Below are 21,485 nucleotides of genomic sequence, written 5' to 3'. Positions count from 1 at the left end.
AAACGTGCTTACACTCTGAAATTTGTACAGACTGGGGAGAAGAGTCGTGACGATGCCCTCGAGGCCATCAAAGGAAACCTGGACGGCTTCAGCAGAGACGCCAAGATGCATCCGACACCATCTTCACAGTCTAAGATACCAGGTAGTGGTGCATTCAGTGACACATCCCAGCTGCCTATTAGTTTTCCAGCCATGTGGTTTTTATGACCCTGTTCGTGACATCAAGGGTCTCATCATTGGTGCAGACAGAGCTGAAAAGGCCAAAGTGAATGAGCCGTGTAAGCACATCACACTTTCAACTAAGAAGCAGTTCTTTCCATCATCAACCACAAGGGGGCTCTCCAGATGTGTTTTGGTTTTTCATCATCCTCCACATTATTTTTCACACCTTCACACTCTCACTTTTTACCTTAGCAGATGTTAGCTTCACATTAATATCACCTCCTGTGTTTCTAGAGGACAACTGTTTTGTTGTGTCTGTTTTTTTGTTGTCTTGTTCTTTAGTATCTGTTTACAAATCTTACAATTTCCATTGTCTTTAAAAGGTCACATTCTGAAAAACAGCCCCTATCCAGATGAAGTTCACTACCACTTGTTATCATTTATCAATACTCTTATTTCTCAAACCGTCTGTGTGCTCATAACTCACGATGCGTGTTGTGTTTCACTTTCTTATTTGGTTTTTGCAGACTCATCGCCATCTCATTCCTCTCTTGCCTCTCATTCCCCTGCTTTCCCTGACGACGACGACGACTTTAGTGACTTTGTTCAGGGCCCAGCAGATTCCTCCTCTTCCCCCTCATTCTCCTCTTCGTCCCTCCCTCCATCCTCACCTTCACTGAGAGCTAGCCAGCCGTTAGAGGCGGGGTCCAGTCCACACCCCCCCTCATCTCCCGTCCCCCCCTCACACCATTCATCTCTCTCCGCCCCTCCTGTCATCCAGCACTCTGTCATCTCCAGCTCCCAACCTACGTTTCAAGGTAACTCATCCGTCTGTCTTTTTACCGTCACTTGTAACCAGGTGTCGCATACATTCTGTTGTATTATGTACACTACCAGTCAAACGTTTAGGATCACTTCTCATGATCTTAAAAAAACATTAATCTGAATGCGTGTTTTTTAACCTTTGAAATCACTTTAGTAGATACAGATGTAATTGTGCAAACATATTAAAATAAATTTTTATTAAAACATTTTTTTTGACCAAATAATAATTAAAGAGCAGTCAAAAAGGGTCTAGCATAGATGGAAATTCGTTCATTACTGTATAAAAAGCTTACCAGGTTGAGACTTCAAGAAGCTGGAACAATTGTGTACGATTCTAGTCATAGCGTGGACACTTTAAAATGCTAAAATATAGAAGAGTTCTTTTATTTTGGATGCTTTTAGTCACAGCATAATTCCCACAGCTACATTTGTGTTATTTCATGGTTTTGATGGGTTTAATATTATTCTTAACCTCTGACCGGTATTGTAGATGTTTTATACTTTTTTTACTTTGAGTTGTGTTTGTGATCAGTCACTTGACATTTTTAGCTCCAGTGATTGGCTCACTATCGATTTCCGTAACTGAGTGCCAAAGTAAAAGTTAGCAGCATCCAGGTTACATATCTCTAGGCCTGTATGCACTCAAAGAACTTCCAATTAGATAAGTGAGAACAAACGTGACCTTGTAATCCGGAGCAAACGCCGCCTGTAAGCTTCCTGTGCTTTTGACATCGAGTCAACAGTCTACAGAGGCTTCTGATTCAGCCATGATGGTCACCATCTGTGAAAATGTGATTCTAGCTCAGCTGTCACCCTCCACCTCCCTTCAGTTTTGTCAGCTTGCAGATGGTGTCCCAAACGCTCTTATTAATGGACAGCGTGAACATGCGTCACAATTCCAACTTGATCCTAAAGTTATTTCGGCACACCAGCGCACGCTTTGCTGATCGTTTCCAAAAAAAATCCATTCGTTTCCGAATCCAGACAATTGCTTGAGGAGATCTGTTGCCTTTGTACACCAAGGAGATAGAGAAGGAAGATTGAAGATCTCTGAGGGACATCTATATATTGTACTGCTAGCACACAAGCTGAATCATTTAGTTCAGAGTCCTCCACGGGTCCTGTTTGGTAAACCCACCCCTATATCAATATTGGATCACTGTTGGTTGTCTCTCCCGAAACTCTGCAACACGCTTATAGCTAAGCTACCATCAAAGCTGAAGTGTAATGCAGGAAAGAGACCGGTAGCACCACGATGAGCCTAAATCGTTATTTAAGTTGTGATAAGAGCATAGAGTCAAATGTTCGCTTTCCATCAGTTGCCGCACGATTGTCTTCAATGCTCAACACTGCAAATTGCGCTGCAATTAGAAAGCAGCTCATTACAATCATGCGACTGTTTGATCGGGGGGTTTAAAAACCAGAAAGCACTTCGATATACAAAGTTTGCATATCAACATCTAACGTCCGATCAGCTGCCATGTTGTTCAACACAATGTAAACACTTCCTTTCTTTTCTGACGCGCACATATACGCCATGTCAAGATTGTGTCACGTGTCTTTACATGATGTGTGTGTACGCACGCACAGATTCCAGAAAATCACAGGCAGTGTGAATGAACAATATCTAATGATCCTGGGACAAATTACTGAACTCATTTTTCGTGTATTTTCCAGGGTCTAGATATTTTGAGAATAGTCTCTGTGGTTTTGTGTCTATACACGGGAAGTTAATGGACAATATGGTGAATTCCATGTAAGGGGACCTGCGGTATATGTTGTAGAGCTGCATGTGACAAAATTGTGACAAAAATCATAATTGCGATTATTTATTTCGATTATTAGCCTTAACATTTTAATTGTATTTTTTTGTTTTATTCTTGCTTTTCATTTAACAACCGGATGCCCTACTCTTTTTTTAAATTAACATCCACGAACAAAGCTGTGTTCCTGAAATCCTTTATTTCTGATACTGTATAGGCTCAAATATGTTTGCGTTGTTCTACTGGACCATAAATCAGTAGTTATCGAGTACCACTTTTTTAAGATCTATTTCAACGTCTTCCCGGCATTTTGAATAAAGTGCAGGTAATGCAAATTGAGAGAAGTGGTCGCGGGAGGGAATGACATATCTCTTATCCAATGTGTTTATTAGCTTTTTAAACCCTGGACTGCAAACAGTGTTAAAAGGGGTCATGTCTTTGGCAATGCAATAAGCAATCGCGTCTGATATTTTGAGAATGGAAGTTAATGGAGGCTAGTGTAGTTTGGTTACCAACATTCGAGGGTTCGAGGGTGGTTCAATGATGCCAGAATTCTCATTTTTGGATGAACTATCCCATTATAAACAACATCCATTTGATGCATTATTCTACACATGGTTGTTTTAGAAGCTCATGGGTACATTTAGGAATGTAGCAGGTAGATAAAACATAACCTTTGTCCCTAACTGATTCAGGCCCGTCTCTGGAGGAGAAGATGTTCTCTTCGTGTGACTTGACAGCTGATAAGATGGCCCATGTTAGTTTTAAGGCAAGACAGCCTCTATCCGAAATGGGCCCCAAATGTCACGTAATGGCCCAGTTTCATAGCAGCTCCAATGCCCGAAACTGGGCTCAAACTAGAGACGACTTCGGGTCAGCCTTCATCATGGAGGCGGCATCTGAGCCTCGACCTCCGGTTCAAGCGCCCCCTGCTGCAGAACCCCTGCCGGTACAACACACTAGCTCCAGCGGTGAGAAGCCACGCCGCCTCTCCTCTTCGCAGATCTTGGCAAAATTAACACACCTTGCAGCTTGAAACTTCTCTTCCGTCTCTTTTTGCTACTTTATTAACCAAACGTAAAAGATTACAGACAAGAGGAAAATTAAAATACAAGTGTATGCTTTTCTTAACACAGGGTGCCAAATGACTATGCAATGACTTTCATATCACGATCATTTCATCTCTGCACTCCTGCTTCTTTTACCATCTCTGTGCTGATTATAAGAAAAGTTTTTTAATCACTTATATTCATCCTCTAGGTGTCTTTCTTGGTTGACCTTTTGCATGATACACCACTTGGTTTTAGGTTAAAATGCTTTAATCCCATTTTTAAGCTGCTTGATTTACTTCACAACTCTGAGTTTCTGTGCAGTTGTCCACATACAGAGGATCATAGTGAATGCTAAACCTTCCTCTCCGTGTGTCCATCTGTTTGTCTCGTAAACCCAATCGCTCTGGTCTAAATGGAGCTGAGCTGAACACAGAAGCAAGCATCTTTCGAGCATCTGAGCTTGGTGTCAGCAGTACATTTGCGCTGGGTTTTGCCGACAGGAGATGTGGGGGACGTCTTTCTGTGCAGTAGACACATGGGGATATATGCTTGATCAAACACTCTTAGCTTAAATGTGCATAAACAGCATCTCACCGTCTCCATGTTCATCATAAACAGGTGTAGCCGTCTACCCCCAACAAGACATGCAGCCCATGGTGCCAGGCTGGTTGTATAATGACACGCTTATCCCAGGTATGTGTCGATTCATTGGTTTTCGTTTCGTTCTTTTGCAAAGTTAGGATTATAAATGTCAAAATGTTTCTGTTCTCCAGAATTGTTCAAGAAGGTCTTTGAGTACACCATGACGCCAGCAGGCATCGACACAGCTAAACTCTACCACGTTCTGATCTCATCGGGTCTGCCAAGAGAGGCCCTCGGGCAGATTTGGGCCATGGCTAACCGTACGACACCTGGAAAGCTTACAAAGGAAGAGCTGTATAGTGTATTGGCCTTGATCGGAGTCGCCCAGGTAATGACTGCTTTAAAGCAAGTTTACATTAAATATAATTTACTAAAACTATTAAAACATTTTGGGGTCTCACTGAAGATTAGGATCTATTTGTCACTAGCAACTAACTATTAATTATGACTTTTGCCTTAATAAATTCCTGATTACTACTTATAATGTAGTTTGTAGGTTTAGGTATTTGGAATGATTAAGGGCTCCAGAAAAAGGCATTTATACATGCTTTATACATACTCAAATACAATCAATATGCACGTCAATGAGCAACTAGTGCAACTAAGTAAATTTGTGTACCTTAAAGGACCATTGTGTGATTTTAAGTGGCATTAAGTGGTGAGGTTGCGAATTGCAACCAACAGCTCACTGCACCACTCCCGAAGAAGATAACTTATTTATGAAATTCGTTCTGTGGAGCTGTTTGTCCATTCAGAGCACCTGTAGAAACAAGATGGAGATTTCACTGTAAGGGGACCTGCGGTGTATGTAGATAGAAATAACTCATTCTAGGGTATTAAAAGCATAACGCTTCATTATTTAAGGTCTTTATACACCTCTGAAGACATAGTTATGTATATTATATTGGATTTCTGTCAGTTGATCCTTCAGAAAATGACACGGCACCTTTAAAGGAGCGATTAATTTTAACCCGTGCTTTTTTAATAAATTAGAGGCAATCGTATTCAAGTGAACATCCTGTAAGTGTCAGAACCGAAAAAGCCCTTGTTACTGAGATTACATCTGTTATTGACACCATGCCCAGCGAACGCCAGGTCCTGGAATGCACCTATCTATGATGTCATTGATACTGATCATTTATGATTTCTATATCTTTTCTACAATATCTCAAAAAAATGCATGGTTATTTAAGCTTAGATAAACTAAACTTGGCTCTGTACACTGTAGTAGGCTTTGTGAGACATGTTTTTTATTGGTCTTATGCTTTTTGTTGTCTTAATGTTTGACCCAATTGCTTCCATTGTTTATCCAACTTGTAAGTCGCTTTGGATAAAAGCGTTTGCTAAATGACTAATTCTCCATCCTGTGCACTGTGCACAATACTGCTGATTGGCCTGCGGTTGTTTTTGCTTGCATTTAGAAATGTACCAGTCTGTGCACATAGTGCTGTACATTAGACAGTTATAAAAAAATGCTGAGGTGAATGACTGATGGCCAGGGGGAGGAGGGATCTTTAGCTCTTTGGTATCTGTTTTCCCTCAAGCACGTTGATTTGTCAGCAACTCATGAGACCTTTGCAATAATAATACTTTTCTCATGCAAATGTAAAAGCTCAGTGAAAAGTCTGTCCTCCAGTTCTTCAGTTCTGCAGAGGAGTAAAGAAAAAATAAGCTCTTGAGGTTGCCCGCAATGGCACTGAAAATGGAAGTTTACTTTAATGAATATTTTAGGCAAACAAATCAGGCTGTATTTCAGCAGAGGCAGAACAGACAGTCAGATGGGGAAGGAGGTCTTTTTTCTGACAGCTCTGCTTTTTAATTTTGGCTCCCTGATGAAAGACACATCGTAAATTTAGAGATCGCACCTGAGGCTCGCACATGTGCTCGTCTAATAGCTCACTAAATTCTTTGTATGTGGAGAGCATATCTGCACATTGTCATGATGCTCTCTGCAACTAACGATTATTTTGATAGTCGAGTAGTTAGACGATTTGTTTTTCAATTAATCGGATCAAAGTTTAATTTGATCTTTTACTTATAATTATTAAATCAGAGATGGAAAAAGTATACTAAAGGTATACACTAAAAGGAACATCGTAGTGCTCTGAAAGGAAAGGGTGAGTGGTGGAGTGAAGCGTTGGTTGAAATTCACAACGTTACCACTAAATGATGCTAAAATCTCAAAATTGCAGCTTTAACATACATATTACGGTTGTATTTCTTAGAGTGGCCTTACAGTTATGAGTCTGGACATCCTGAGTCAGTTTCCCTCTCCGCCTGTGCCCAATCTACCTGCCATGGCTATGGCCATTCCTGCTCACCTGCCTCAGCATCAGCAGTCCATCATGACCCAGCCACCCGTATCCATGCCCATGCCCACCCCTGCACCACCTGTCATGGGCATGACCCCGAACCCTCCGGGGCAAGCACCCACCAGCTTCATCCCCAACTTCCCTCCAATTCAGGTAAACCTTAAACATCCTATTACAGAAAAATGATTCGTTACCTTAAAAAAAACTATGTGTGTTATTTCAAGCACATATTAACTTGTCACTGGTTTATAGCAGGCTGCCAAGACAGATGACGATGATTTTCAGGATTTCCAAGAAGCACCCAAAGCGGGAACTGGAGATGACTCATTTGCAGATTTCCAAGGAGAAACGGGGGGAGTGTTTCCGAGCGTGACTTTATCATCATCATCATCCCAGAGCGGGTACAAGCACCACCTTCAAACATTGAAAAGCACATTTTTATGCGTCTTAAAGAATTATCTTGTCATCTCTCTTTAGTTGTTTATGACATTGTGTTTATGCTTTGTTAATTCCTCCCGACTCGCTTCGCTTATCTGGAGCAGAGAATCGTTTTCTGCTTTAATAGCTGTAATAATCCGCCCGATGCAACAATTACAAACCCATTTCAGTGGACAGATGAGAAGCTCGTCCCATTTTATTTCCATTCACATCTGCACGGAGAGATTTTATGCTCGCAGGGAGAAAGACGACGAAGGCAATTACGGAAAGCAGGGAGTGAGAGGGGGAATAAGGGAGAGAAGTATGTTGTCTGAGTGCCACGGCCCTTCAACAGTCGATCAGCTTCACTGAGCACAAAGACTCCTTTGTTTTAGAGGAATGTTTTGGTTCTCGAGGGTGCCAGATCATTCTCTAATTAAAGCAGGGAAAAGTGCTGAGATTAATACAGGAGGTGAGCAGAGATGTTCTTTGCTGGAATATGGCTGTTTTGAGGGAAGTGATCCAAGACTGAGGGGGGGGTGCACTATCTCACAAAACAGACTTTTATGTATAAAATTCAGGCAAAACCCTTCCAGTATGTGTTTTGCATATTTTAGTTCGCATGAAAGCACACTTTTCTGGAGATTGAAGAGCAGCAGTTATTTTAGTTTTATTGCCATTTTGATATGAATATTTATATCCATGTCAAATTTGTGTATATTGTCAGCAATTTTGTCATATGGTTCTGCTGTTTATCTAATCAATTTAATTATTTTGCCTATCTATATATATATATATATTTTTTTTTTTTAGTTTAGTTTACTTTTTTGATGTTTTATTCTCTATTTATCTATTTTTAATTTCGCTGTATATGTTACATTCTATTTTTTTATTTTACTTAATTTTACCAAGTAAGCTTAACGGGACTTTAAACAATATAATTTTATTTAGGTTTTTTGGCATTAAGGTTTATGATTTAATTTTATGATTTAGGATATACTACTATTTAGGATTTTTCATACTCCAAAAAAAGCATTAGGTTAATAGTTCTGTCAAATATTTACCAGGGCTGTACAGTGCGATATGTACATTGCATATGCTATGAACAAAATTGGTCTGTAAAAAGAATGAATTTCCTAGTTTTGCACGCATGCTTTACAGTTTTGCATTAGATGGAACTGCTTGTAATGTGAAGTGTGTTTGTCGTTTTGCTTGTATGTGAGGTTAACTGATGCCGCACTGCTTATCCATATCACTGTATACGGACATGAACACATAAACTTAATCTCCAGAGCTGCTCTCAATTAAAGTTAAATCAGCGATAAGCTGCCGTCAAACACACACTGAAGCGTTGTTGAGACAAATGCCAAAATAAAACTGGTTAGTTTAAATCAAACGAAAAAATGATTCACTAGGTAAATTGATAACCTGTAGTAAACACTATAGTATACTTAATATTAGAGTAATTGACTACCATAGTAAAAAAAGGGTCCTAGAACTTTTCCCTTTCCTAAATTCCTCAAAATATCTTCTTTTTGTTAAATGGGTCATATTGGAGTGCTGAAACAAACATTATTGTGTGTATTTGGTTTAATACAGTGTGTTTGCGTGGTTTACGGTTAAAAAAACACTTTTGTTTTTACATACCTTGCATTACTGTTTCTCCTCTGTGCCCCACCTTTCTGAAACACCTCGTTTTTATCGAAGCTTATCGCTGTGAAAGTGATGTGTGCTCTGATTGGCCAGCTACCCAGCGCATTGTGATTGGCCATTTACCCAGTGCAATGTGATTGGCCAGCTACGGAGCATGAGAACGCATTAGAACCCATTATTTATATTTTGTTATATAAAATGTTTTGTCCCAATCCCGGTGTCAGTCTGAGAGCATCAAAGAACAAAGAGAAACATTACAACAAACTTTAATGTTTTGGCTTGTAAACACAAATACTTTGATCTGTTTTGATTTTGTTGGGTTTTCTTGTTTGTTTGGATCACAGTGTTCCTGCCATGCTGACTCCAGTATCTGGATCTTCATCCACCTCCTCCTCTGATAAATATGCAGCGTTTAAGCAGCTGTCAGTGGAGAAGCCTGCAGAAGCCACAGCATCCGTCTCCGGTATAACACACACCCTTCAGTTGACACAACTCACGTCATTAAGCCATTTGAGGATGGCGGATATCTCCAAAGCCTCCCGTCATAGGTTTAACATTGAACAAACGCTTTGAAGATAAGACAAAGAATTATGGCCTCGCAGATGTGTTTTGCATAAATCCATGCTCATATTAATCTCCAGCTCTTACGCTTATTAACACCGTCCAGTTACAAAATACACTTGTGCTGTTTGAGATTTGATGTAAACTCTGTTTGTTCTTTTGATCCAGATTCTGGGGACAAATACAGTGTTTTCCGCGAGCTTGAGCCACCTTCAGACAGAAAAACTGTTGGTAAGCAGATTCACACAACTTACACAGCAAAAACATTTTCACGACTGAGCAAAACGACAGATCTTCAGGTCATAGAAACTGCTTCTTCAATTAGACTTAATGCAGCTTCACCATACTACAGTGTGTGTTTATTGTGTTCAGTGTAGATATTGAACATCCTGAATGTTGACGATAAGTGTTGTAAAGAATAACATTGTTGATTCCTGATTGATCAGTATTTGATACACTGATGTGGGCGTGTGTAAATGTCCCTGTCTCACTAGAGCAGAATCCAGTGGGAACAGCTGTCATAATGCCAGTAAGTTAATGGTTGCAGTGATTTCTCTTCATAAACTCCCACAGGTTAAGCAACACTTTTAAAGCGTTATGTTTGAAAATAGTGTGTCTCCGCAGGTCTTATTGGTGCAGCAAATTCACATTTTGCTGGGGAAATGTTAATACATAGTCGAGCAGCGAGAGCTCACATTACGGGAAGCCCCCATATTGTTTTGGCTAGTCGTGTGACCGTGCGCGTAACACGCATGCGCGTGACGTCTTCATCATCGGAAAGTTCCGTCTTGCAGTTAACATGGAAACAAAAAAGGCGCCGTTTTCAAAAAGTTGCACTTTGAGACCTGTCTTGAAAAGTTTGCATTTTCTGTAACCCAAAACGTAGTTTCCATCTAAACGAACGGCCAAAACACATCAATTTTTTGTGTTTACAATTGAAAACGATCTCTTGTAAATGACCCCTGAGGCTACACTAATTCTGTTACAGTTAAAAGTGTTTTTGCTGTTAAAAAACTATGCATTTACAAGTGTTTTCCAAAAGATGCTTATCCACACTGAAATGTTTAAACATGTACATTCATGTACTGTGAACGAGTAAAATTGTTCACAAATAAAACGTAAAATCCCAGACAGTGGTCACATGACTAAAATTGCATCGTCATTTTGCTTTCAACAAGTAAACTACGTTTTAAAATATATCCGAAGATTGTTTTAAAATAACTTTCCCTGTGTCTCAATCAGCTCCCTTGCTTGTGAATCAGTATATCTTTTCCACGGGTCAGGACACTGGTAAGGACACTGGTTCCCTTCTCATTGGGACACCGTTAACTTAATTTCCTGTGACGTGACTACTTAGTGGCATTGTGATACTTCAAATCTGGTATTAATCAAAACCCGACATCCCTCTGAATTTATTATTTAAATACTGTTTGAAGTACATATGAGGAACACATTCATTATTCTGTTACATATCAGTGCACAAATTTGGTCGATTGTTAAATGTAACTGTTAAGGAGATTGTGTTGCCTGCCTGTCTAGCAATGTTTGTTTATGCTTAACGTAAAATAAACATTTGTCTTGTCGAAAGTTCTATCGCGTCTCATGAAGTTAATTAAGTTGGCTACTGCGATTTCTATTAAAGTATTGCCATCACATCCGGGAAATAAGTTTTTAGTAAAGTCATCCCTTGGGGAATGCGTCACATGAAATACTGATGTGAGGAGGTCATTTATAAATCACAGGGGGTCTCCAGATAATACTAATGCCGTGCAAAAACTGTGAATGGTGCTAATGTGTGACCTTACATTACGTCTAAAGCCAAATTCACAGAAGCCTCCAACTACGCAAATTGCTGTCCAATCAAAGCAGTGGGCGTTTACTTCCAAGTGTCTTCAATGTGGCACGCCCATTAAAACCCACCGTTTGCTGAAGTGGCCTCAAAACCAGATTAGAAAATAGCCTATTACTTATTGATTTTTATGTTTTTGTATTTGAAAACCACGCGAACGTCATAAGTAGACCTCATACAACAGTAAAAAACAATAAACAAGCACATTTCATCAGACCTTTAAACGTTTTCAAGCTTGTCACATGATTTCCGGTAAAGGAATAGAGGGAGCATCATTGCTCCCTGGTTTTTGCAGTGCATTGTGGGAATTTTTTGGGAATGAACGTTTCAGTGCACTGAAAGGATTTTGCGAATGAGACTCCCTGGTCAGTTCCCTGACTACTTAACAAGGGAGCTGATTGAGACAGGGTTTGTTTCGTTGACAAATGTTCCTCATTTAGGGTTGAGTGTGTTTATGGTGTTTTATGCATAAGTCTGCATTCCTAGTAATTACATCACTCTCAGGTGTAAAGTCTCAGGTCTAAATGCTATATAGACTCTATCAGGTGTAAAGGTTTCCAGTCATTGCCCATAAAGGGGCCCAAAAAGTGTGAATTCTGTCATTATTTGCTCGCCCTCATGGCATTCCAAAACTGTTTGTCTTACTTGTCTGGTTTTGTGTAGATACAATTGGAGTAAATGGGGTCCAAAGTTGATTTATTACCAACATTCTTCAAAATATCTTCTTTTGTGTTCTACAGAATAAAGAGTCATTTAACCGTTTTAAATGACATGAGGGTGAATGATGACAGAATGTTTATTTTGGGGTGAACTATCCCTTAATACCCTGGTTCTGAGTGTGTGTTCTTAGTTTTCTCTAGTTGTGTTGAGTTTGTGATTTCTATCTTTAATGCAGCTTATGTATATCATTGCTAATCCATTGCTCTCTTCTAAGAGGATGAGTTGTTTTTTGTGCCGTGCTTTTTCTCCATTCTCAGTTGTTTCAGCATGAAATGCATTTAGCCACACCCTTCAATTCATGTTTTTCGTTTTCCACAGGCGAGGGATTTGCTGATTTCAAGTCTGTCAGTGCCGATGATGGCTTCACAGACTTCAAAACAGCCGACACCATTTCTCCACTAGAACCACCAGACCAGGCCAAGTTCCAGCCAACTTTTCCTACTCCTTTCGTTTCCTCTCAATCTCTACCGTTGTCACAGCCAACCTCTTTGGCTCAACCTAGAAATCTTCTTAATATGGCAGACCTGGACCTGTTCACCACAATTGCTCCTCCCGCTCCCACTGCCGACGCCAAACTCAATTTGTTCCCTTCTGTGCCCCCGGTTACTGTCCCCAAACCTCCCAGCACTGGAGGGGAGGAGTTTGGCGATTTTGCTCTTTTCGGCCCCTCCGAAGCATCACAGGGCACCCCCACCACTGGAAGAGGAGTGGAGGCAGCGGTGCAAGACGATTTTGCTGACTTCATGGCATTCGGGAGTTCGAGAGATCAGAAAAGCGCTGCCGTTTCTGCGGAAGGCCAGGGGGAGGCGTCTCAGCAGAGTCAGCAAATCGGTGGCGATAAGTACGACGTCTTCAAACAACTTTCCACCGCGGATGGCCTGGCCTACGACGATATCAAAGAAAGCGGCGGGGGATCTTTCTCGTCGCTCAAGAGCGACACCGATGACTTTGCAGACTTCCAGACCTCCAAGTTCTGCACGGCACTGGGGGCGTCCGACAAAAGTCTAGTAGACAAAGTGGCCGCATTCAAGCTGGCCAAAGAAGACTCTGCCTCTGTTAAGTCTCTAGACCTCCCATCCATCGGTGGCAGCAGCGTGGGAAAGGACGACTCAGAAGATGCGCTCTCGGTTCAGCTGGACATGAAATTGTCTGACATGGGAGGAGACCTGAAGCATGTGATGTCCGATAGCTCTCTAGATCTCCCCGGTTTGTCGTCCCATCAACCCCCTGCCGCAGGTGAGGAATTAGTACGCTTGCTCTGGTGAAGTCTGGCCCTGTTTCTCGCCACTTTCTCTCTCTCACACACACTCAGTCGACTACTCAGACCACGCAAAGGCTCAACAACTGACGCCCAGATCTGTATGGAGTTAAAGTTACATATCAAAAACTTAATACATTTCCTCATATGCCTTCATTCCCATTCAAATGATATATATATATTTAAATATGCACAGTTGTAACCTACGCTATTTATTGTTATTTATTTATTTATTTAATTTATTTAATTTAGTTTATGTATTCTTTATTTTTGCCAGTCTTAAAGTGCTTGTAAATCTCAAAAGTATTATCGCTAACCGCACAATATTTGGTATTATAACTCCTAGTGTAATCAGGTGATACGTTACGAAAGCACATTTATATGCAGTATTTAATTCGGATGACTCGTGACTTTTTCTCTCCTGTCCATGTCAATGATGTCATGTCTCATTGGTTGGTTTTCCTAAGTGTCCACTGCATTTACATAGGACTGTAGGACTGTTCATGCTGTTTCGTTTAAAGGGATACTTCCCCCAACAATGAAACCCCCCAGGTTGTTCCAAACCTGTATAAATTTCTTTGTTGACAAAGATATTTGGAAAAATGTTAGCATAAGGGAACTACTTTGTGTTATATAGAACCATATTTTCGTGCTTCAGCGGTTCTTCAGCGTTGGGATGAATGAAGAACCATACAAGGGCTTAACAGGTTCTTTTAATGGAGATAGTTCTATATAGCATGGTTCTTCACTCCCCCGAAGAAGCAAAAAAACACTTTTAGTGCTATATAGCAGAAAATGTTAAGAGAGTGTATATGTTGCATCATGTTATGTGTGACGTTACATGTGTCCCAACTCTCACACAAAAAATTAAACTCTAACTGATTACATAGAGACACAGATTGCATCTCAGTCTCAGGTTTGGATAAGATTCGTAAAATAGTAGATTTTTACGTTTTCGCAGTTCCAGGCAGCATTTTAACAAATTGTTACATAAAATAGATTTTTTCGGTCAGTCCAATCTAATGGCTGGAATAAACTACAGGACTTTATAAATCTTAAAAGATTTTGCAACACTAGGCATCATATAGTTACTGACTTTGTTAATAGTTACAGAGAACAATGATACACTAAATGACAGGATTGCACACTAGAATGTTGGTAACCAAGCAACATTGACCCCATTGACTTCCATTGTAAAACCACAGAGACATTTCTCGAAATATCTTCCTTTTTAGACTTTGAAATCGTTCACGAACACAACATAGTCACACAGAAAAACACATCATGAAAGATGAAACAAACATAGATATCAGAACAATTTCTGTCGGCTCCGAATGCCCAAAATCTTAAGAATTGCGCAGACTTTTACAGTCTCGATAAGAAATCTGAGCAGAAGTAATGTTGTGTATCCCAGCCTTCAGCCAAACACTCGTTCCACACAGACTCTAGAATGTTACACTTTTAGTGTAAACTAAAAAATGTATGACCACATAGAGAAAAAATTATTATACAAGATGCCAATATGCTTTTAAGTTCTTCTAACACCAACATGTCTGACTTTACATTCCTTCTGCTTTTTAACTCTGTCATTTCATAAACATTATGAATATTCATAGAGATTATGAATGGAATATGTAAACAGACAGATTTTCCAGAGACTAGTTTAGTTAACTTGATTTGTCTTAGCATGATCAATGAGCTTGACATAAGCCACTACTATTCCGCCTTAAAACATATCACATTTTATTTTTATAATGAACAGGTGTTATGGTTATTATCAACCTGTTACAATCCCGTCGTATTTGTTTGCATGCGACCGTTCATCCGTCCATATGATGGTTATCCGTGTTTGCATGTGCATGGAGAATCCTCAATGCCGTGCCTATGAGCACACTTGAGCAAAAAATACACAGCACTACCTTACTTAACCCGAGTCATATCAATAAAGCACGAGTTGGCATTATACAGGCATATGACGCAGGGGACACATGGGATCACAATGTTAATGAACCCTACCCCTGAGGGGTCCCATTGGGGTTTTGGAATGTCTGCTCAGAGTGACATGCTGTATGAATGCCTGTAGCTCTTCATAGATAGGTCTGTTCATATCAACGGTTTAATGTCTTCTGTCATCAATCATCATTAAGTTACAGTCAGCATTCTCTGCTTCTCATGTTATCTGGTCTCCATGTAAGACATCCTGAAAAGGTGCTCACTTCATCATTCATTTCCTCACGTATCAGGGTGAGAAGACCGTCACAGTATTTTATTCAGTGAGCGTCGGCTCTCATGTCCACTGGTTGGCGTTTAGGAAGCACAGTCGGAAGAGTTCAGATAAGTTCATGTGGTCTCACCAGAGTCCCAATGAACAAACCTAAACATAAGCAGAAGGTCCCATTAATATGAATTAGTAATATGTTACTTTTTCTTTCCTTTCTGTTGAAATGAGCATTTTTTTTTGACGTTCACCATATGAAAACAATGACATTTTAGCTAATGCATTTCATCGTACGGTCCTGTCACGTCAAATGTTTGTGACTTTGAAGGTTTACATTTTTTTTTATGTTGGATCCCAGTTGCACACCAACATGAAATTTAAACTTTGTTTGCATCAATTTAAATTGCCCCCCGCTCTGTGAGAATCCCAGTAACCTTTTCTGCATAGTCTCTTGAGGTAGAATTCCATCAGAATTTTCATATTTAGTTGATTTCAGAGTGTGGTTTGCACTTGAATAACATTCAGTCTTTTCCAGTAACTTTTTTTTTTTAATTTTAAATTATCAAAATTAACTGAAATGAAGGCCACATGTTATCGAGTAAAAAAAATGCGACGACATCAGGTTACGTTACCTTTTATGGACCTTTGGTTTTTAAAACCAGAGAATATTGCACATAACATATTGCATTATGATTAATTACACATCTACCAGAAAAAACAACAAATTATGGCTCTTACTGTCTCCAAAATGTGGATATGTAAAATTTCATACTAGTGCTGTCACAATATCAGCTTTTTACTTTGTGGTTATTGTTGCCAAAATAATTCATGGTAACAATATTATCACTGTGTCTATTTAAAAGATTTTTATGGATAAATAATTCTATCAATCAAATTCATCTTTAATTTAGTTTATTTTGTATTTTCTCCTTTATTGGCCAACAAATCACATTGAAATTTCGAGTATGGGGATTAGAGCGAGTTTGTAACATTTTGGTTCTTACGGCAAAAAATAAAACTTGTAAAATTACCGCAATATCAATAACCAGGTTTATTTATATCCCGCTTTTTGGGAATACCGGTATTGTGACACCCCTATTTCAAACCACAACGAGACTGACATTCCAGAACGAAGAGTTCAGTCCAGTCAGGGTAAAAATGTATTCTTGTTATTTTCAGATGTCATTAGTTTGGTTACCGTACACCTGTAGAGCCCAGGTATAAATATTTTAGCAGATTCAGAGTTTTGGGTTTCCAAACGCTTGCACCACATCCCTGAATGTGTAGCTAAGACTGTCTCTTTTCCAAGTCAGAACCTCTAAACATGTTCCTTCACTATTACATGCGTTTATTTCAGGTTTGTTCACTCTTGTAGACCGCACTAAAGGTGGAACTTCTTCCAGCTTTGCTTCACTATGTGCCAACCCCCGATTTGTGAAATTGACAAGAATTTACACGCAGTCAATTATCAGTCCATTTTTCTGGCATACTTACACAAATGTTTTTACCAAGAACCGAAGTGTGTAGATGCAAATTTAATAGTGTATTTTTATTACAGTATAAACTCATATTTATTTTGAATATAGATAGATTTGATTAATACTGCTCCTGATTGTGTTGAAGTATTTATGAAGAGAATACTGCTTTGCGTAATATGAAAGTATTACATTTTAGACGTGGGTTTAAACTAGCACCTGCTGAGATGTACAGGATGGCGAGAGAAAAAGGGTCCTGTCTCTTTTGTCTGTTTACCTGTCACTCGATCTAACAAAGGCTCTAATAGGATATCTCTGTTTCTTTTAACCCTTTGAGAACCAAACAGAGTGAATATTAAATCTAGTTGGCATAAACCTTAAGACATAAAGCGTGGTGGTATTACTGATGTACAGAATTAGATCAAAAGGTTCTCTTGATAAGCTCTCAGGTTCTCAAAGGGTTTTACTAAACTACAAAGAATCAGTATTTAGCATCACCTTGATCTTTGCTTAAATGTTCTGTACCACTTTTCCTTTTTTCTTGGTTTCTTTGTCTTTTTTGTCCAACTACAGTGTCTTTGACCATGAGAAGTAATCTTATCTAAATCTGTGAATGTGCCTTCTCAATACTGGGCTTTGCATCTGGTTTTGGGATAATCTGTCCTGTTTTATTTTCTTCTGACTTCTGCTTTTGACTCTGCATGCTCTTGTATTCTTATAATGCTAGAAAAAAGCAACAACAAAAAGAAACTTTTTAACTGTTAGTTTGGCAAGACTATTGTAACAACAGATCTTTCATGGAATTTTGTGATTTCTCTCTCTTTCTCTCTCTGCCAGTGTTGTCGTAATAAATATGAACAATGGTACAGCAGACATGCGTGCCGTCTTGATTTCTCTCTCCATCCTTCAGTCTCGTCTCTCAGATGTAGATAGAGTTAGCACACTACACAGGCTGCTTGTCAATTTCACAAATTGATTGGTCGTGTCCTGTCAAAGGAGCAGTTTAACCAAAAGTGAAAATTCTATCATCATTTATTCACCCTCGATTTGACCTAATCTGTAAATGTCCTTGTTCTGATGAACACAGAGAAAGATATTTGGAAGAATGCTTATAACCAGACAGTTCTTGGCCATCATTGACTACCATAGTAGGAAAAATTGCTTTATACATTTCTTTGTTCTGTTGAACACAAAAGAAGATATTTTGAAGAATGTGTGAAAGCAAATAGTGAGTAATAGAGGCACTTTTGACACCATTGTCATTTTTCTACTACTGTAGTCAATGGTGGCCAAGAACTGTTTCGTTACAAGCATTCTTCCAAATATCTTTCTCTATGTTCTACAGAACAAAGACTTGTATACAGATTTGTTACAACTCGAGGGTGAGTAAATACAGAATTTTGATTTTAGATAAACTGATGAACTGTCCCTTTAGGCTGTGATACTATTAAGGAAAATTGGTTTTTGCATGTTTTTTCTCAAAGGGCTGTCAGTCGATTAAATGTAATGTGCTATATGCAGATTAATGAACTACATATAAAAATATATAAGCGCTACACAAAAACTTTGGCCTAGAGGCCTGGTGTGATGCCTGTGATGTTTTCTCATTTGTACATCACTTTGTATAAAAAGTCTGTAAATTGAAAATTAGGTTTTTTTTAAGCATTTCACTGATAGCCCTAGTTTATCATATCATGAAAGGGGTCCTATTTGTTCAAACATTACATCATTAATTAACATTAGTTGTTAGAGTAAAACATGTTTTTCTTTCCATGTGGTAATAAAGCATCTCCTGCAGGCAGTCTATAATTCTGTATTTGAAAAAAGATCACAGTCGCTTCAAAGACTACAGCAAAATGCGACCCAATATTTCTTTTATCAGTCTGTCAGCGTGGATGATCGTATGGAAGTGTGAATAATTGCACATTGAGAGGCTTCACCAGAAGGCTGAAAATTGTATCTAGTGGTCTGAGTCACAGACCAATTGTGATTGGCAGTAATACACCTTATATGAAAAAATATGTATAATTCACTTTTCACCCTAAAACGCCTATACACACATTAGTGTGCGTGTGCAGACACCACTAATCCAGTCTTGTCGAGTTAAGTTGACAACCTGGACTGAGAATGCTTCTGTCTGGATTTGTAAGGTAGATAAGACCTCAGAAATCATTAGAGCGGGTGTGCAGCAGAGGAATCTATAGGTAATGAACCAGGGCCACGTCATATGATTTTATCAAGAATGATTCATTATGAACCCCCAAGCATCATCAACGCATCACAACGTACAAATCGTCTTTGTGCAGCGCTCAAGGAGAAAGAAAGCTGCAGAATGAGAATCAGCCATTTTATAATTTTATACCCCTTAAAAATGTGTTGTTTCAAGGTAAAATTATAGAGTATTTGTATGTTGATGGTTTGTAGACAAATAAGATTAATTTCATGTTTGAGTGAGATTTGGAAACAATGTGCATAACTTTAATAAGATTGAAAAAATATTTTTTTGTTGCATGTATTTATCCTGAATCTACTTAAGATATAGTGTAGATCATTTCTTTTTCAAATCTCTAAGTACAACTATGCAAGATGAATGCATGAATACATCTTTGTTTGTTAAAGGAGTAGTTCACCTTCAAAATGAAAATTCTTTCATCATTTACACGCCCTTTTGGCATTTTAACCTATGTGACTTTCTTTCTTCTGCAGAACACAAAAGAAGATATGTTAAAACATTTTGCAAACAGAACAGCACAGAAACCCATTCACTTTTATTGTAACCAATGCAAGTGAATGGGGAGCTGTTATCTCCATTATTCAAAATATCTTCTTTTGTGTTCTGCAGAAGAAAGTCAGTCACACAGGTTTGAAATGACAAGAGGATGAGTAAATGATGAAAGACGTTTCATTTGCAAGGTGAACGACTCTTTTAAATACAATTTGTTTGAATACAAAGCAAAGATGTCAGTTTTCCAAAGTGGGACATCAATTATCGCTACTGTCCTTCAGAAACCTTGTATCTCCATATTTTTTATTTCCATATGTGAGGTTTGAGAAGTACATCAACAATATTTATATATAATATTAAAGTATTATTAGCATTAAAGCACTGTAATTAGTATCATTGTTTTAACACTGATGCTTTTTTAATGACTGATGTTGTCATTACAGAAGCTGACGATTTAAAATTTGACCCTTTTGGCACGTCAGCCGTAAGCAGTCTGGGCAGCTATGACTGGTCAGACAAAGAAGATCTTTCATCTGCTCAGGGTAACAAGCTCCAGAGAGGGTCGTTAGGAGCACTTCCTTCTTTAGCTGTGGTCCACAGGAAGGAGACATCTTTCGGAAGCTCAGAGAATATCACCCACACCACGGTTGCCAAGGTGACCACCTTCCCAATCGAAGATGGTGCTGCCATTACCGAGAGCAGGATCGAAGCATTTGCTGACTTCGGCTCCATTGAGCAGTCTGGACAAGATGATGATGACTTTGGCGACTTTGCCAGCACGGTTTCTGAAAAATCCGACTCCCCTCCCAGTACTGCTGACACTGGCTCGGAGGGCAACCAGGCCGAAACATCAGACGAGTTCGCTGCCTTTCAAGGAGACAAGCCTAAGTTTGGCAAATCAGACTTTTTGAAGGCAAGTGCGCAGGCCAAGCTGAAATCCAGCGAGGAGATGATCAAGAATGAGCTCGCCACCTTTGACCTGTGTGTGCAGGGTAAGTGTATACTTCATAAAAGACATTTAGCATCTAGTAGACATAAAATACAGCAAGCATTTCTTAGTTGCATTTGGTCTGAAAGTCAACAGATGGCAGTGTGGTGTCTGAAGCGTACTGCACTGTCAGTAGAACACACAAAAAGTGTTTCTTAGCGTTTTTTGTATTGTTTTCCCAGCACAAATAACAGTTCCAGAATCGATAATTTTTTTTTATCAAAACAAATCTTGTTTATTTATTTTGGTCTGATTGTTGTTATTTGTGTTCTGTTCAGTTGTTTTGAGCTCCCCGTTTTTTAATGTTTTGATGCATGATGGATATTTTTCTTACTCCACTAACTACTACTAATAATACATAAGAAAATAAACTTTTTTTTTAAATTCATGCCAAAAGTTTACGCTTAAAACCAGACAAAAAAAAATCTGGTGTCAGAGAAATAAACTTAAATCAAGTATTTAATAAAGAAGTCAAATTAAATGTAAATCATTTTTCCTACCCCATTCACTCTTAAAAAATAAAGGTGCTTAAAATAACCTTAGAAGAACTACTTTTGGTTCCAAAAAGAACGATTTATCTCTTTTTTTACCTTTTTATAATCAAAATAATCTTTTTTTCGCCAGAAAGAACCTTATGTGAGACAATAAAAAACTTTTAACATCTAAAGAACTTTTCTATGGAACCATTTAGACAAAAATGTTTTCTATGGCTTGGTGAAGCACCTTTATTTTTAAGAATGTTGCTGGTTATTTTAAGCATAAACATACTTAGATGATTTTTGTGCGAAATCAATATTTGATGTATTTTAATATTCGAAAATTAATGTTTTGTTTCTTTTCAAATAAATATATCTTGGGTAGTTGT

The 21,485-nt window shown here is 38.8% G+C and overlaps 1 protein-coding gene across 10 annotated transcripts in view; it reads left to right on the top strand.

Moving 5' to 3' along the window:
• The window catches only part of synrg (synergin, gamma), a 42,175-nt gene that overhangs the window by 6,000 nt on the left and 14,690 nt on the right, over positions 1 to 21,485 (top strand). For 5 of the 10 annotated variants that reach the window (XM_056756144.1, XM_056756143.1, XM_056756141.1 and 2 more), the window contains exons 6-16: positions 31 to 142; positions 690 to 980; positions 3,446 to 3,721; positions 4,421 to 4,495; positions 4,576 to 4,772; positions 6,670 to 6,909; positions 7,009 to 7,157; positions 9,171 to 9,289; positions 9,556 to 9,618; positions 12,275 to 13,192; positions 20,076 to 20,624. In XM_056756144.1, the coding sequence (XP_056612122.1) occupies positions 31 to 142; positions 690 to 980; positions 3,446 to 3,721; positions 4,421 to 4,495; positions 4,576 to 4,772; positions 6,670 to 6,909; positions 7,009 to 7,157; positions 9,171 to 9,289; positions 9,556 to 9,618; positions 12,275 to 13,192; positions 20,076 to 20,624 (2,989 nt within the window). The remainder of the gene's footprint in view (positions 1 to 30; positions 143 to 689; positions 981 to 3,445; positions 3,722 to 4,420; positions 4,496 to 4,575; positions 4,773 to 6,669; positions 6,910 to 7,008; positions 7,158 to 9,170; positions 9,290 to 9,555; positions 9,619 to 12,274; positions 13,193 to 20,075; positions 20,625 to 21,485) is intronic. The other 5 variants (XM_056756142.1, XM_056756140.1, XM_056756149.1 and 2 more) reach the window with 3 other exon arrangements.

This window comes from Triplophysa dalaica, chromosome 9 (assembly GCF_015846415.1).
Source record: "Triplophysa dalaica isolate WHDGS20190420 chromosome 9, ASM1584641v1, whole genome shotgun sequence".
NCBI classification, from domain to species: Eukaryota; Metazoa; Chordata; class Actinopteri; order Cypriniformes; family Nemacheilidae; genus Triplophysa; species Triplophysa dalaica.
The sequence above is the reverse complement of the archived record's forward strand: the minus strand, read 5'-3'. Positions and strand labels throughout refer to the sequence as shown.